Raw genomic sequence first — 17,261 nt, 5'->3', positions numbered from 1 at the left:
TGCCTGACTCTGTGAGCTGGCAGTGGTTCTGGAGTCAAACAGTTCAAGGAAGGGGACATTTGTTTATGAATAATGATTTAAATTTCAGGCTGTTTTTCAAACAAAGCTATTGCATGTTTTTGGAAACCTGAAATATAGCACACAAGTCACATGTGTCACGCTACTGCTGTTAGGGAGACAGAGATTGTAACAACAACTATTTTTAATGGTATTCCACACAAAGAAGAAGGTCTAACACACAGGGTAACATCAACAATACAGAACTGAACAGACTACAACTAAAGTAGGGTAGCTAACGAGGGACAGACAGGTAAGGAAGATCAACTAATAAGGACACAGGTGAACTGACTAACATAATCAAACACGAGGGAAAAACTGAGTCACACAGAGCACATGGGGAAAGAAAACACAACAAAACGTCCATGTGTGTGACAATACGGGCTGCTTTCAGTGTGCTTTTTTGTGTTTTTTGTCATGTTTGGAGCTCAACAGCTGTGATTACTATGCACTGTTTTATATGCATTAAGACCTTTTGTGTTCTTGTGTTTGATTTGGAATTACATGGGGTAATTAGTGACCAAATTTTTCACATTTTACTTTTTTTTTTTGATGAATTGCCCCTTTAAGCTCTGTAAAAGATCGAAAAGTTAGATTTTTTTCAAATTAAAAACAAGATTTATCACCTGTAAGGTGCTAAAGTATGCATAAATGAGTGGATATCATAGCGGTTTTGGCCACAGGAGGGCAATGATGACTTATACTAAGCTTTTACCTCAAGGCCAAGAACAAGTGATTGGAAGAATGCACTGTTTTTGTTTTAAGCATTTGTGTGTGATCACAAATGCGATATTAAGAGTGTCTGTCTCTGTGCGTCACTGGCCTCTCAAGCAAGAGTTTTAGCACTGCTGTGAAAAGCTCCTTCACACATCACTCACATTTAGGGCCCCTACAGTCACTGAACCTTGAAAGCAGCAGGACTAAAGAACACTGCAGAGAAACAGAGAGACACTGATGTCTCAGGAGCCACGGAGGTAAGCAGCATCCACTGCTAAGTAATGACAGTTCTCAACCGTGCACCAATAGCAGCAGCTTCAGGCCTTTTGCAGCCTGCTGATAAACTGAACTCAAGAGCTGTTGCCACAAAACCAATAAACTTCAGAAATTTGAATTCCAAAGAAATGTTTTGTCACTTCCTTTAGTCTAATCATGACCTATCGCTGATAAAACCTGAATTGTAATCCTAATTGTGGCTCATGCTAAATTCTTTTTTAATACATTTTTTTTTTATCAAAATATTAAATATTAATTAACTATTATTAATATTTAACTGTAAAAATGTAATTTGTATTCAAGAAAAATATAATGATGCAATAAAAATAGCAAATTTATTTTACAGTACAACGGTAAACTTACAAACTTTGTTAATATTTATGGCTGACTTAATTTCTTCACATTAAACCATCAAGCTTTTAGTTTTTCAAGCTCATATTATTATTATTATTATTATTATTATTATTATTAGGGTTTTATGGTATCACTACTTGACAACAGTATTTTGTGTGCTTGCTCATTCCATTTATTTTTAAATGTTAAATTAAAATGACCTTTGCTGTCTTGTAGAATCTAAAAATCTTCATTTTTATTTTTTTTTTTATTATTGTAATCTTTACCTAATCTCAAAACCAGTATCCATTTTAATATATATTTTAATGGAGTGATACTTCAATTTACTTGTAGTAAAATAATATGCAATTGTTACAATGACTATTACAGTAATTAGAAAAATAGTTATTGACTTAATGTGTCCCTAACTTTACTCTGACAGCATAGTTCAACATCCGGGGTAGGCCTACAGTACATTGCATTTTTGGGTCCAAATTCTGGTTTGCACTAGCATCAGCGGCAATTGTGTGACAACCAGCCCTAGGCAAAAGTGATTTGTCTTCTGCTTTTTTTAACAGAGTACACAAAAAATCAACAAAAGGAATAAAATCCCAATGCTTATCTGCTGTAGAAAACACAGACCTGAAATAAATCCCATCACATTCCCTCTGGAATCAGCGGTTTGTGTCTCACAGCATTAGCATTTGATGCTGTGCTGTTGATATCTTTGTTTGAGCATCTACACATACTGATGGTGTGCAGGTTCTCTGTTAAAGGTTATTCTGTTTGTCAGACACTTGCATTCTGGACTCATGCTGTCCTGTCTACTGACTCAGCCACGCCTCTGCAGCCTCAATGTCGATAAGTCGATAGCATCGGGCCGTGGTGCAATTAAGACATTATTAAACTGTTCATCGGCCCCTTCTGAACTCCAGACTCACCCGCGGGCTCCCAGCGGTCCTTCCTCCATGAAATCCCCAGTCTGTCTGTGAAACCTTGGCTGTGCCCCACGCATCTGCGACCCTCTGTAACCCTGCGCGTCTCCTCTCGTCAGGCTGTGCCCGTCGGGTGTGGAAGTGCCAGGGTAAGCGAATGAGGATCTGACAGCTGTAGAAGAGTAGTCATGTGGGCAGGCAGACCTCATCTGCCACCACTGAGGGGTGAAAATGTGGCCTAGTGAACCCTTGAGATTATCTAGAGTGCTCAGCCAATCGCTCGCTCCTGAGAAAATGGCTTTGGGCGCACGCCTAGGCTCATTACTACCGATGATGATTTTAATTATTTAATTTTAAATGTAGTTATTTTGTTGTTTTGTCAGGTTTATTAGTTATTATTTTATCTATTTAGATTTTATTTATTTTTTTATAGTTATTTTAGTAAATAAAGTTAAACAAAATTAAAATGAGAAATACTGCTTCGGCAACTCACTGAAATCACACGTTTGATTTAATTAAATTTCATATTTATTTAAATTTCTTTTTTAGTTAACTATAATAACCCTGCTCTATCCTGCTACAAAACATTCTCGTTATTTAATAAATAGGCAGACAGAACAATCTTAGGGGCTGTTCACTTATGACACGTTTTTCTATTAAACTTTTCTTTAACATTCTTGATAGACATATTTTACCTTTGTGCTCCTGTCTTGCATCTTTTGCAGTACCTCGCCCATGACAGTGTACAAAAAACAGTGCTAAAATAAACAAAACAAAAACAAAACAAAAAAAACATCTTGAGATTGCACGATTCACTTTTATTCATACTATCGGTTAGGTTTAGGTGTAGTGTAGATGATACGTTATTTTAAAACGTCATGGAGCATTAGACTTATAGCACCACTCAACGGACATTTCAAGTCACATAAAACGTACCGTATGTACGTTCATCAGTTCTGGGGAAAAAAATATATAAAATAATTAACACTCTTTTAGCGGCACTCAGTGGACATTTTTCCCACAGGTACGTTTTAGTCATGAGATCAGGTTGTTATTTCCACAAAAAAGTAATGTAATGTAAACAGTTTGTATAGTCAGTGCCTACTCAAAAAAACATATTTGGCAATACAAAAGCAAAACAAATATGAGTTATGAATTGAAACAGTGTGTAGATCACTCATTTGTTCTGACTCAAGAACAAAAAAAATAAAAATAAATAAATATCATAATTCAGGGTGAAGCAGTGTTGTTTTGCCTCCTTTGAGCTCACTGGATTTTCATGGTTTTGGTCACATCCGAATTGAAATGAACAACAATTTTATGAGTGAGCCATTTTTATAGATGGCTTATATTCCCAACTAAGTGTTATTTGTGTTCCTCATAAGCTGGAAACCGTGCAAATGTCAAATGAAACTGTGTTATGAGTTTACATTGGACTATGAAAAAAAAAAAGGCACTGTTTTCTCTGTATGTGCACATTCTCACTTATTTACTCATACGCTCACACAAAAAACTCTTCCAGCAACCAATATAAACTTCAGTCAAGGCACCATGGAGCTGTTGTGTGAATGTCACGCTGTGATAAACACATCTACGCTACAATAACTTTTTATTTGTTTTCTTGCAGCATCTCAGACAAGAGACTTTCAATCACAGTGGTGTTCAGAGAAGGTGATTATGATAAAGGGAGGTTGGATTTCTTCCACATCACAAAGGTACTAAAAGGAGGAGTAATTTAAGAGTAATTTAGCCTTTGTCTTAGATGTGTTGTGTTCAAAAACTTCAGAAGACCTTGCAGCTCGGATCCAAAACTATGCTATTATTGATTTCACTCAGAACTTGTTGATTCTCACTTCAGTGCTGAAGTTCCAAAGGCCTGTTTTGATCCCCTCTGATGTGACAATTCCATCCTGCTGGTCTTATCATCAGCATTTTCTTTGTTGTTTGTCATAATCATTGAGCCAAAGTGTTCCTGAAGCATGTCACTTCTAGACTCACACAAATCATGGCATTCATGAAAGGATCCCCTGCCTCTGAAATTTCAAGTAAAAAAAAAAAAAAAAGCAATTTAGAAAAGCCAACCTTTTGAAAGAAGCTTTCTTAGTTGAAGTGCGAACGCAACCTTAATTAGCAAATGATAATTGTATGCGGCACACTTTCCTTTGCAATCTGAGGCTCGGCTCTGGAACTCTTCCTCATGGAAATTGCAAATGTCCCCCCTAACCCACTCGCCACCGACATTTACAAAATGTCAATACATTCACAAACGGTAAATTACCAGCAAACCCAGTTGAAGAGCTGCTTGTTACGTCAATAGTTGCAGTTTATTAAAAGGACAATGTTTCTGCGTCTAAGAGTGTTCTTAATGTACTGCGCCTCAATATTAATGTTAAAATCTCCTCTTTTATAAGGTTTCATGCATGTAAACCTACTTTTTATCAAAACCATCACAATTCTTATTTTCGGTCTCCCTCTTTTACCTCTGTTGTGACTTCTGTTCTTCTCTAGTTTGCTTTTAAATTGTCTTTGCGATGCTGTGTTGACTCTTGATGAATTGCTTGTGATGATTCTCATCTAAGTCAGTTGGGATAAAATTGCCTGTCAAATGCTTACATGTAAATACTTGTGAAAACATTTAAAATCAAGCAATATTAAAGACATCTTTCATTTATATTTCATATTTTTATGATGTCAGCACAGTTATACAGGCTATACACGGCAAAAATGATCTTGTAAATAGAAATAAGATTATTGGAGTATGTTTTCCAAGAAAACTCTATTTTAGTCTTTCTACTTCAAAATTGCTTCAGTGTGGTACTTGCTGTTGCTTTGTAATTCATTTGAGAAACCTACAAGCAATCTTAGATGTTTTAGTTGGATTTAGGCTAATATTTTCTGTCACAACTATGCAAACTGCATCATTTTTTTTTTAAATGTATTTTCGATTATTTTAATCATATTACCTTCAGTTCTATTATAAGTTATTAACAATAGTGTTCTCTTAATTCACTCTTAATCATATCTAGCATTAATAAATAAAGTAATTGTTAAGAAACATTTTTTTTTTTAAATATTTGACAGTACACATTATTTTCTGTCTGAAAATACATTTTTAACCAATTAATCCAAAATAATTAATTTGTGCGTACATTCCTAGTTATTCAGTTTTTTAGCCTGCTTTGTCTCTGTAAGAGTTAGTGCTTGTCAAGCCACACGTTATTGAAGATGTAATCAATTTAAATTTCCATTTTTTTTCTGCTCTAAAAATGGCTTTTCGTTTACTTTCAAAAAAGTATTGATTTAATTTAGAGTTCTAATTTCAGATGTCAATGACAATGTTTTGTTGTGTTCTTGAAAATGTCTCGTGAATCAGTTTGCCAATGAATCACTGGCAGAATGGGATCAGCTCAAAACTCGGCAAAACAATTACGATCATGATGTTTCATAACATCATAATGCTTGTCTGTGGTTCCAGGCCCGGTGGAGGATTATTGCAGAAGGAATTAAGGTTCATGAGAGTTTGCATCACTGTTTTCCTGCGTCACCTGTCTAAATTAGACAAGCACGGGCAGGTTATTAACAGTCTAATGTTTGATCAATCACACTGTCTATAGTGTGAGTTAGTCAGCATTACCGAAGCAAACAAGAGAAAACCTTAAACTAAGGAAAGGTCATCAGATCAATAATCCATTTAAGATGCTCTGTTGGATTCCGCCGGCCGACTGCCAGCAATCAAGAGGGAGGGATTTATCTGTGCCCAACATTTAATCCTCAGTCCTGAGGACGCTAGTGACTAAGACATTCGATTTTCACTGCCCCCTTAAAACCAAGACCCATTGTGGAAAAAAAGTGATTTAGAAATCATGTTCGGTTTCATACATGCTGTTGCCTGTTATGACTCTGAACTGGATGGAGTTGCGATGGAAGACAACCGTTGCATTTCTAAATGGGGTGAAAACTGCTGATAATTTTCCAAGAGGCTGACAATGGAGGCACTAAATTGCATCTATTGTGTGCAGTTTTTCCGGAGGAATCCTAATCTAAAATTCACATATTACCAAGACAGATGTTTAGCATCTTCAAGCTTTTGCTGAAACAGCTGTGTTTGAATAAATGACAGTGAATGAGAGTGTTTAATGGCTGTTTGTTTCAGAAACATGATCTTAGTGAAACATTGTTAAAGATAGTGCATGTCTTGTTTTCTTTCCCCTCTTTCAGCTTAATGTGAATAAACAACTAAACCATTTATTGGTTGATACAATTTGGCCATATAATGGTATTAAAACATCATGCAACACTGACTCAAGCATTAGAGTGAGTTTGGGGCAGTACTGTCTTTTTGACCAACCAATGGCAATCCAAGAATTTGGGAAACCTGTTTGAAAACAGTAATTTCCAGTTCCAGTTGTGGTGCTAGTTCACTGAAAAGTTACATACTTGACTTCAAACACTGATTTTCCATTGCTTGTGGAATTTCAGACCAGTTTTATTGTGACTGAAAAATGTTACCGATAAATTGCACTCATTTATTATTAGCTAAGAAAAAATTATAAAACTCATCTCAAATTCTCATATTCTGATGTGAACATGAACAAACCCTGAGGGAAACAGCCTGCAGATAATTCTCAAATAGTGTGTTACAGACACAGACTTCTGCAGCTAATGTGTGCCTTTTGTAAAATTAAATTTGAAATCCAATTATGAGGAAACACAATAGATAGAAGGCATCCTCTTGAATTTGAGTCCTCTTTAAAATAACCAAACTCAGACCAATTTAAGAACCAAAAAATTTGAACTGAAAAAAAAAGAAGACAAAGAAAAGTGATACATTGTCCATTTTTTTTTTTTTTTTTTTTATAAAAGTGTGCTCAGATGAAATTTTTATCCTTTTTAGTCTAGTAGTTTTAGTTTTAGTAACCATGTCACAGTCCACATTAATTCCATTGTTTCTTGGAACTTGGACTATTACAATACAGTGTATTTATTTGTTTGTTTAGAAATTATAAATACTGTTTAATGAAAGCATGGCATCTAAAAGTTTATTTTAAATGTATCTATAAATGGAATTTTAGAGAATTCTGTAAATGAAACGTAAAATTGTGAGTCCTTTTAAAACCATTATTTAGATTGCGTAGTTTCCAGTGTAAATACCATTTACTGCTTTTTGCCTTAGCAAGCGAGTGCATTAGATTTTTTTTTTTTTTTTTTTTTTTTTTATATCAGTATCACAATGCATCTTGGGTGCATTTACACCTGGCTTTTAATGTAGTCATCTGATTGTGAGGTGTAAAGGGATCCTGCACGTTTATATATTGTTTTTTTTTTTCAAACACAAGAACAGAAAATAAATTGAATACATCTCTAAAAATGAGTGTGTGTGTGTGTGTGTGAGAGAGAGAGAGAGAGAGAGAGAGAGAGAGAGAGAGAGATATGGGTTACATTTGTATTAGGAAACCAATATCTGAGATTAAGTTCTCCTGGTGTTTCCAAAAATTACTTCTTTAGTGCTTGGCATAATTTACTCTCTATGCTGCAAAGGAAGGTACATCAGCTTATTAAAGGGGTTATGTACTTTCAGACTCACAGAAATGCAAACAGGCCAGAGGTATTTGTAAATGTATTACTGTACATGCAAAAGTCAGATTAAATCAGTAAATGTAATCCGATTACAAGAATTTTAGAACATTCATAATCATTAACTGTAACATCTCCATCCCCATTTTCTGGAAAGAAATGAATAAATGACTCTAAATAAAAACCATTTCATATAAAATCAAGATCTGCTTTAAGTACTTTTCTCATCTGTATTATGCTAATGAACCATTTTCTGAAAGCATTTTAAACCCATAACCGCTGGTTGCATTACTCAGCCAAGCTCATATTAACCATCACTCCAGTCAACAGGATCAGCAGAGAGTAAAACTACAGAAGATTAATTTGTCCATCTGTCCAAATACTAACCAGGCTACACAACAGAATCAGAATCACAGCCAAAATCTGGGCATTAATGTTGATGGTGATGCAGAGAGATTAAGGAAGCATTGCAATGCATGAACCATTTAAAAGAATAGAATAAAAAAAATAAAAAAAAAGAATGAAAGAAAAAGAAAATTTACTGAGAATTCACTCGCAGGCCATCCAAGATGTAGATGGTTTTATTTCTTCATGGGAAGAGATTTGGAGAAATGTTGCATTGAATTGGTGCCATCAAAATGAGAGTCCAAACATCTTATAAAAATAAGTAATCCACACCACTCCCATCCAACAATTAACGTCTTGGTAAAGTGAAAAGATGTGCATTTGTAAGAAACAAATACATATTAAGGTGTTTTTAATGTAAAACTGTTGCCTCTGGCTAAAATACAAAAAAAGTTGTCTATTCTTTATCCAGTGAAAAATGTAATCTCGTCTGAATGAGGAGAGAAATATACAATGATCAAGCAAGAGAAAAAAAAGACCAAAATAGTTCTAAACAGATATACTGGTGTTTTTTGATGCGAGAGGACACGTTATTACCATAGACTGAACTTAAAATTAAAAAGCCTTAAAGGGGTCATATGATGCTGCTAAAAAGAACATTATTTGGTGTATTTGGTGTAATAAAATGTGTTTATGAGGTTTAAGGTAAAAAAAAAAAAAAAGAAAAAAAAAATTTTTTTTCCACATACTGTACATAATTGTTTCTCTATGCCCCACCTTCTGAAACGCGTCGATTTTTACGAGGCTCATCACTCTGAAAAGCAAGGTGTGCTGTAATTGGCCAGCTATCCAGCACATTGTGATTGGCTGAATGCGTCAAGTGTGTGACAGAAATGTTACGCCTCTTAAACATATTATGATGCCCTGTCCGGCCGGAGCGATGAGACATAAACATAAAACCCATTATAAACGTGATATAAACATGATTTCTACTTGTGTCTTCTTTTGGAAGGCAAAAGCAAAGTAGTTTCGCTTTCTCAACGAAACAGCGCCACACACCGCGGCCGGCTTGAGTGAGCAGAGGCAGGTGGCTTGAGGCGGATTGTACGAAGGAGCGTACCTTGTGCTTGCGGCAACCACATGTGACGACCCTGGGCTGGACTCCTCTTCATCCACGGTGAAAGCCCATTCTGTGATCCACAGTGCAAAGTTGATGTATTTCATCAGTGACCAGCACAGATCAGGTATGACAAAGCAGATTTCGTCCTCTTTTGGAAGGCCAAACAAAGTAGTTTTGCTTTCACAGTGTAACACACAGCATCTATACGACAATGTGGCGTCGGCAACAACAATACTACAACCAGAATAAAAGGTACGCCTTCTTTCTTTGTGTGAACATCTGGGTGGCGTTATGCAAATCTTCCCACATACTGATGTAGAGATGTGGGGGTGTGTTAGAACGAGCCGTTTCAAGGGGGCGTGGAAGAGTGTTAACTTTTATAAAGAATATCTCTTTGGATTTGAGACTTCACAGATCTTTTTTATTCACCAAGAGCTTGTAACACTCCAAAGAGAAAGAAAAATTTGAAATCGCATCATATGACCCCTTTAATGATGAATTTGTTTCTTACAAACACGTAACGTTTTACATCACAAGTCATTAATTAATAGACTCGAGTGGTGTGGATTACTGATGGATTATTGTATTTTCATCAGCTGTGTATGGACTCTAATTCTGACGGCATCCATTCACTACAGAGAATCATTCATTTCTGGGTGCACTATTCTTTTAAGGAAAATATAAAATATATCTGCACTAATATGCCTTTAACATCAACTAACTCAAAATAACTTGTGTGACATAATTTGCAGCAGTGATATGCACTTAGAAATTAAAACGGCATGGGAAGTTTTACTTGTTAAATATAGATTTGCTCTTTCATTAATATAGACTTTGAGGCACTTTGATACCCTCACATGCACACGCACACAGAAACACATTGGTTTAAATAAAGACATCAAGCAAAACTCTTTTTGCAATGATTTTCAATTTTCTTTCAGAAATATACAGAGCCAAAGCATCATAAGATCACGGACCATTACAGGTAAAGTACATCTTTTTAATGCTTTTACTGATAGAGAGAGTCACTGCAAGAAAATAGTGGTTAACCTTCTTCCATAACCCCAGTACATTACAGTATAATAACTTCAGAACTGCTGGATTGATTTTCTCGACCTCTGTGCACACACCATGTTTCTTACGGCAGTAGCATGTCACTTGAAGACTAACAAGATATTGTCTTGTGGAAATAAAAATATAAATAAAAGAAAGTGCTTGGGACAGGTAAAAAAGACACGATTGACACGAACCATTCAGAAAGAGCTGATCATCATTGTACGTAATGATATATTCTGCTCTCTTATGTTCTGAACATTTTACAGAGCACAGGTCACCAATGCAATGCGTACAGAAATGATTACACAATAATATGCCTATGCAGCCTCAAATGTAACCACCCTCAAACAAAACTTGCTCAGGGATCGTCATAATGGAGAGGTCTAAATAAAACAGTATAGCTGAGAGGGGGAATTCATAACATTTCATCAGCCAGTAGCCCGCCTGGCTGTGCTGAAATGTCAGGGGAGAAATGTAAAAGCCATAAATGTGGTCTGCTGTCTGCAGCTGGCAATGACCCTGTCCTATCATCCAGAGTGGTATTTGTTCAACTGTTTGCTTTGGTTGTAAGTGCATGACCATCCGGTGCCTGAAGCGGGCAAGACTTGCGGTCCAGTGGGAGAAAGGATTGAAACTCACCAGGGCTGGGCGATAAGAAAAGTACATAGGCTACAAAAGAGTACGGAGAGCTACTCAAACAGAACAACAGCCCTAATCCAATATTTGCTTACAGACGCCATGTTTATTCTAGCACATAGCAGCTTCTGTAGATGAATGGTGACCTGTTTTGTGGGATTTTTCAGTCTTTTGCCATGTTTTAAGACTGTATCGACTAGTCCATATGGTATAATTTGTTATCGCATATGTTCATGTCAAATAATACATATCCTTATGACTGTATTAGCATTGTAATGTAGAAGTTAATGCAGCAGCAGAAGGAACAGTATAATAGCTGCCCTTGATTCAATTTATGTCAGGAGTAAACTTCCTTGCACACAGAGTCTGAAATTTCCATATGCATTTGTTCGTATTCATCATCTTTTCCTATCAAAATTCTTGCTACGGACGCAAAAATGCAGAAAATCCAACCTGGTCTGATTTTTTATGCCGGACAAAAGTTTTGGAGGCAGTGTGCAAGTGTGATTGACACAACGTGAGGTCGTAAATATTTTTTTTAACGTGATCAATTTCTGAACGAGAATTTCGGGCTCCGAGTGCAATTTAAAAAGGAAGTCTATAATTTCTGTGCAACCAGCATCACCAAACAGATTTGCAAAAATGATTTCTAATTTCACCCTCCTCTATTATTACGCAAACTAACAGGTAGCCACACCCTCAAACTAATGCCATTGGTTGAGCCATTGTTGCTATGTGTGGCTTTTTTTTTTTTTTTTTTTTAATAACTGTTTACAAATGGCTTACTTAGAGTTGTTTCTACTTATTAAACTTCAGTACAGGATAAAGTATTGGAGAAATTCACACTTCAGCTCCTGCATTTAAAACTGATAATACTATGAATTGAGAATTATGTTTTGGCATTTTCCATATTTACAGGGCACCCACAAATATCTTCAATATTGAGACTATTTCTTGTTATGCTCAGCTTTAAGGTATTTCTTCTCCCTCGCAAACAGCCATTTCTGGTCAATCTCAATAAAATGATTTCTCCAGTAATCACAAAATGGTCAAAAGGTGTAGAAACCCTGGATCTAAATTCAGTGCACGCTGTGAGTTGGATTGTTGTGTGTTGGAAGATTTCCATAGGTCTGTATATTTTCATTTCACCTTGCAGGAAACAGTTATCAATACAGAAAGACAGGCCAAGGTAAGTAACATATAGACATTTAATTTGAAACACTTCTCTGCCTATGGCTATAGCATTGGCTATGTTGAGAGAGAGGAAAACATATCAAATAAAAAGTGATCGTTTGTACAGCATCAATGGTGCGATTTGTTTCTGCACTTTATGAAACAAACTGACTAAAGAACAAAGCAAAATAACTGCAAATTTACACATGGAGAGCATGAGGGATATATACAGTGTAGTGAGGACTGAGTTGCATTATCAGCACTGAAACAGGCCTTTTCGTGTTTAAGCCGCACAATGGGCACCAATCCATTTGTAAAATTAGACTCATCCAACAGCACTCATGTATGAAACCCATTGAAATGCCACAAATATAATCATACGTAAAGTGCTTACAGAGCCGACTGACTCAGCGGCGTCACACCTTGCAGTGTTTCTTGTTTTCGGGTTAAAGGGAGGGATTGTCAGGTCGGTACAAATCACAACTCTTCCTCTGGGTCAAAACCAAGATCTTTGCAGTTCAATTACGAGATGCCACAGTTCCTTCTCCTTGTTTATATGAGGGATCGCCTCTGGTCATATTTAACTTTATGAGCGAGGAGGAATGGGAGATAACTTGAAGAGGAGATAAAAAAGGAGTGAAGTGTTGGAAGCATTGATAAGCAAAACACACTGATAGCTTTCACACCCTATCTGTTTGTGCTGTAACAGGGCAGGACTGGAGGGGTTAGTCAACTAAATGTAGATTCAGAGTGCCATATAACCCGGGAAAACTTTGGCAGCGAAAAAGGTGTCGGTATCACTGGATGCAAGTGAGGTTGGTACTCGTAGTGGGATGAGCCTGAACCTTGTTATAAGGGGTCAGATGTAATTTTATACAATTATGCCACTTAAATGTAACACCACATAGATAATGGCTGTACTCTAGTCTAGCACTAGAAACATGTTGCCATAATTTTGACTTTTATTGGCGGTCTGAATATTTCTCCCCAAGATAGCAATAACCAAAATGCAGAATGAATTGGGAAACAGAGCAAATGATCCAATCAATCAAATGCACCCATTTCTTTTGGCAAAGCAAGTGGGTCAGCATCACTGGAACTGTGGCTTAAGCTAAAGTCTCTTGTGAAGAGCCCTGGAAGAGTTATACTTTCAGATCAGCTGGAAATATGTCTGTCTGGAGCTATTCTTGCCAAAGGTTTTGTCACTATACTTGGCTGAATGCCTCTAATTTCTAGCTTTTCATATACCACAACACTGGCTTTTTTGTAGTTTGTGTCTTTATGCATGTCATACGTAGCTTGATTGCTGTTAGCTTGATTCCAGTACGCTGATTCAGGTCGAAGAGTGATTTTACTTTACAAGTGTCAAGTCTAGAAGTGCTTGAGTTATCAGCAGTGCTGTAAGTTGCAATTTTAGTTCTGTAAGTAACTAAAACATTGGAAGAAGAAAAATAACAATAAAACAACATACATTTACATTAAGCACGAATGCTCACACTCCATTCAAAAAACATGTACACAAATTGCTCACTTATAACAGTGAGAGTACTTAATGCGGTACAGTCCAATGGCAGCCACATGAACAGTAGACAGATTCAATCCGGAGCAAAAAGTGAACTACTCAGATCTTGATTTACTGTGTTTTCAGTGTAAACTAAATTTGTGTTCCACAAGAAACAAGCAGTTTGAAAAGGTATCTAGCACATGTGTAACTAGCTCAGATGATTTTTTTATGAATCAAAAGGAAGATTGTTAAGTGTCAGAATTCGAGTTCACACAACAGGACGAGTGTATTTTTAAAATCCAAACATCATTGTTCCCACTATCAGTGCATTATTCACACCAACCCAAATCAACCCTTTTTGGAAATAAGAGCATTTTAAAAAAGTGAAAAACCCTCTTCTTATAACCACAAATGTCGACACACCTTGAATAGTCTTACTCAAGGCAAGCAGATTACATCATCCTCCTAGTTCCCAGTGCGAGTCCAATGAATTTTTTAAAACCATGTTGTTAAAACACTGAAAATAAAGAATTCTCAGAAAGAAAGAACAACAAAGTACACAAATATATCTCATCTCTGCATGGTAAACCGACAGCTCAGAGCCACATCTCACATTTGTATGTCAGACAAACCTTTGTCAGAAGGGCCAGAATCCTAAGATTCTGACTGACATTAGTTGTTAATTCAGTTCATACATTTTTTTGTCCTATATATATAGCTCTCTCATTTGTTTAGCTAGCTGTGGTAGAGGCATTGAGAAGTTTTACATACAACTTTGACAGTTGTGCTTTAATGTACAAGAGCAACAGAGCATTGTTCTATAGTGGTGCAGAGGAGTGAATGGACTATGAAGTGTAGCTTTCATCAACTGTCTTCAAAGAGTTCATTTGAGCGATGTTGCTATGCTTTCTTCGAGGAGGACATTCCGAGCCGTTTCAAAGTAACTACAACAAGGACACTAGTTCGGTTCATAGGTTCCTTTTACATTGGCAAGTAACATCACTGTGGCACACTGTTTTTGGCCCAGATATTTAGAGCATTCGGAAGGGCCAAGACAAGGTTCTGAAACCGGTAAGGCTTTTCAGAGCTGTAAATAAGATCTGGACAAATTTGGAAATCCACATATATCAAAGAAATGTTAAAAGCAAAAGAAGTGGAGGATAAAATGAAACTAGCGTGCTATATGTGCTTGAACTGGTTCCTGATTCTCATCTGGTGGGGGGGTGGGGGAAAATGAGGTTAATCCCCTTTGGCCAATCCCAGCGCTGGATTCCTCTGTCTTCTGTCCATCTCCTGCAGTCAGACGTGGGTCTGCATGCGTTTCTGCAGGGGCCGTGTGAGGTCTGAGTTCTGGGATGATGACTGAGAGTAATGGGACGAGGAGGAGGCAGAGGCCTTGCTGTCCTTGTCGAACTGCACGTAGCCGTCCTGCTTGCTGTAACTGCTGACGCTGCTATCGCACTGTGTGTCCAGGAAAGAGCTGGAATCGCTCAACGATCCTCGCTGGAATTCTCGCTCGCAAAGCTCAATGGAACTGCTGCCCATGCCCAGCACGAACCGCTGGCTGTAGTCGTACAGGCGGTTGGGTCCGGCACCCAAGGTTGAGTAGATGTTGGTAAAAGACATTCCAGTGGGAACCCGCTGCTTGCCGGTGGTGGCAGTGGCAGGGTCTCGGCGAAGCTCTGTGGTCTGGTTAGCGGCCAGCGTGGTTGGGGTGCCATGATGCTCCTTAAAGGTGTTCACACTGTAGTATCCATTAGTGGGGTCCTTTGAGAAACAATGCGTTAACAAACAACGTCAATGTGCGTAAAGTGTTCAACAATGTAACACTAATATCATGACAAAAAAATGTGGTAAAGGGCTTTCACGTTGACAGCGAATCAATTGATACCAGGGGGCAGTTGCATAAAGTTAGCCTTCATGTCAAAACTGTGCTTTAAGAACTTCACTAGTCATTTGAAGTGGATCAGAACCTTTCATCAAAGTTGTCCTAAAAAAATAAAAAAATAAAAAAATACCCGTTCTGGTTTCAGGACAACTTTGATAACTTTTTTGATCCACTTCAAATGTTGACTACTATAGTTTGACTACTTAACAGTTATCTAAAAGGTAATCAGTCTTACTTAATGTCAAGTTCTGTCATAAAAGTCTAGATGCCGCAGGCTGGGGGGTCGTTAACACAAACTAATGCTATTCACAGTGTTAAACTATTTGGCACAAGCTGATTGGTTCATGTTGCATACGTGGTCAATGAGTTTGCTGTTTTTTGTTTTACATTTAAATGGTTGATTACCATTCACTAGAGCTTTTCTTGGCACACTTTCAGAGTTACTCTGAAACCCTTCACCTTCCCCAGCTCCACCTGTATAGATCTGCTACAGGTTATTATATATGTTATTTGTGCAACTGGCAGGGTTGTCACTAGTCGGGGGGAAAGGGTGACAGAGTGCATAGGGCCCAGAGGTCTGGAAGTTATTAACAATGTTTACAATTAACAAAGTTTACAAATAAAACAATTTAATATAAATGTTACTGTTATTTCATATTGGGGAATATTTACATTTTATAGAGGGTTTTTTTGTATAATTTCTTCATGTTAAGTTTTTTAACTATACATTTTATAGTTTATTATGACTTATTATTTATTTTAAAACAATATAACATAATGAGGACCATGGTTTTACTTCTTGTGACCACCATCCTACTAATACTAGTCAGCTATATTTTGAATTCTATGCAAGAACTTCTTTCTTTTTAGATGTTTAGTTCTAATGACTTTTAATTGAAGTAAAATGTTAGTTCAATGTTAGTCCTTTATAAATGAGGTGTTTATTATTTACAAATATTAAAGTTCTTAAAGTGAGATTCACCCAAAACTGAAAATTGTTCACCTCCCCCTCCCCCCATCCCAATCCCTCGCTGAATATGATTTTGAGGGGGCCCCATACCAAATTCAGTGTACAGGGGCCAGAATTCCTAACAATGGCCCTGGCAACTGGCCACCGAAGCAATTAATTTTAAAAAGCTGCCAATATCTGAACCATTGGCAATGAGCTAAACGTTGCAAATAAGCATCAAAGCAACACAGCGTCTTCCAACTGGAGTACATGGATCTGCTGCCATGCAGTTGAATGGGAATGACTACTAGAAACCAAATGCACAAAGAGTTGGCAACCTCCAGCTATTCAGTCACTTTCAGTGTGAACGCCCCTTAGTCTGTTATGTTGCATTTTGAAGCTTTTAAACTCAAACACACAGCATCTGAAACTTTTGAAGACTCCACAGTATGTCAGCTTTTGGAAATGCAATCTCAATCGTACTTGTTTTGTTGTCAAACAATAAAAATCTTAATAGAATTACACTCTGCCCTACCTAGACAGGACTAGATCACCACGGGGAGGTTAGCTTAATTTGTATTTCAAAGACATATTTTGTGATTTTATCTAATTCTAATTGAATACTTCTGTGTTATTCACATGCAACCTTTGCTTAAACTATAGCAAATTATCTATTATTTTTTGACTCCTGGTGCCCT

At 37.0% G+C, this 17,261-nt stretch overlaps 1 protein-coding gene and 1 long non-coding RNA gene across 10 annotated transcripts in view; one reads left to right on the top strand and one right to left on the bottom strand.

Moving 5' to 3' along the window:
• The first annotated feature begins 375 nt into the window (after positions 1 to 375).
• LOC122140335 lies at positions 376 to 10,341 on the top strand. Its single transcript, XR_006156990.1, has 3 exons — positions 376 to 1,031; positions 3,946 to 4,033; positions 10,299 to 10,341. It is a non-coding gene; the product is annotated as an uncharacterized LOC122140335 (long non-coding RNA).
• LOC109073896 (kin of IRRE-like protein 3) overlaps positions 10,267 to 17,261 on the bottom strand; it is a 196,828-nt gene continuing 189,833 nt past the window's right edge. For all 9 annotated transcript variants that reach the window (XM_042743450.1, XM_042743451.1, XM_042743454.1 and 6 more), the window contains one exon: positions 10,267 to 15,493. In XM_042743450.1, the coding sequence (XP_042599384.1) occupies positions 15,026 to 15,493 (468 nt within the window). In that variant the 3' untranslated portion in view covers positions 10,267 to 15,025. The remainder of the gene's footprint in view (positions 15,494 to 17,261) is intronic.

The sequence above is a fragment of the Cyprinus carpio genome, chromosome B18 (genome assembly GCF_018340385.1).
Source record: "Cyprinus carpio isolate SPL01 chromosome B18, ASM1834038v1, whole genome shotgun sequence".
NCBI lineage: Eukaryota > Metazoa > Chordata > Actinopteri > Cypriniformes > Cyprinidae > Cyprinus > Cyprinus carpio.
The sequence above is the reverse complement of the archived record's forward strand: the minus strand, read 5'-3'. Positions and strand labels throughout refer to the sequence as shown.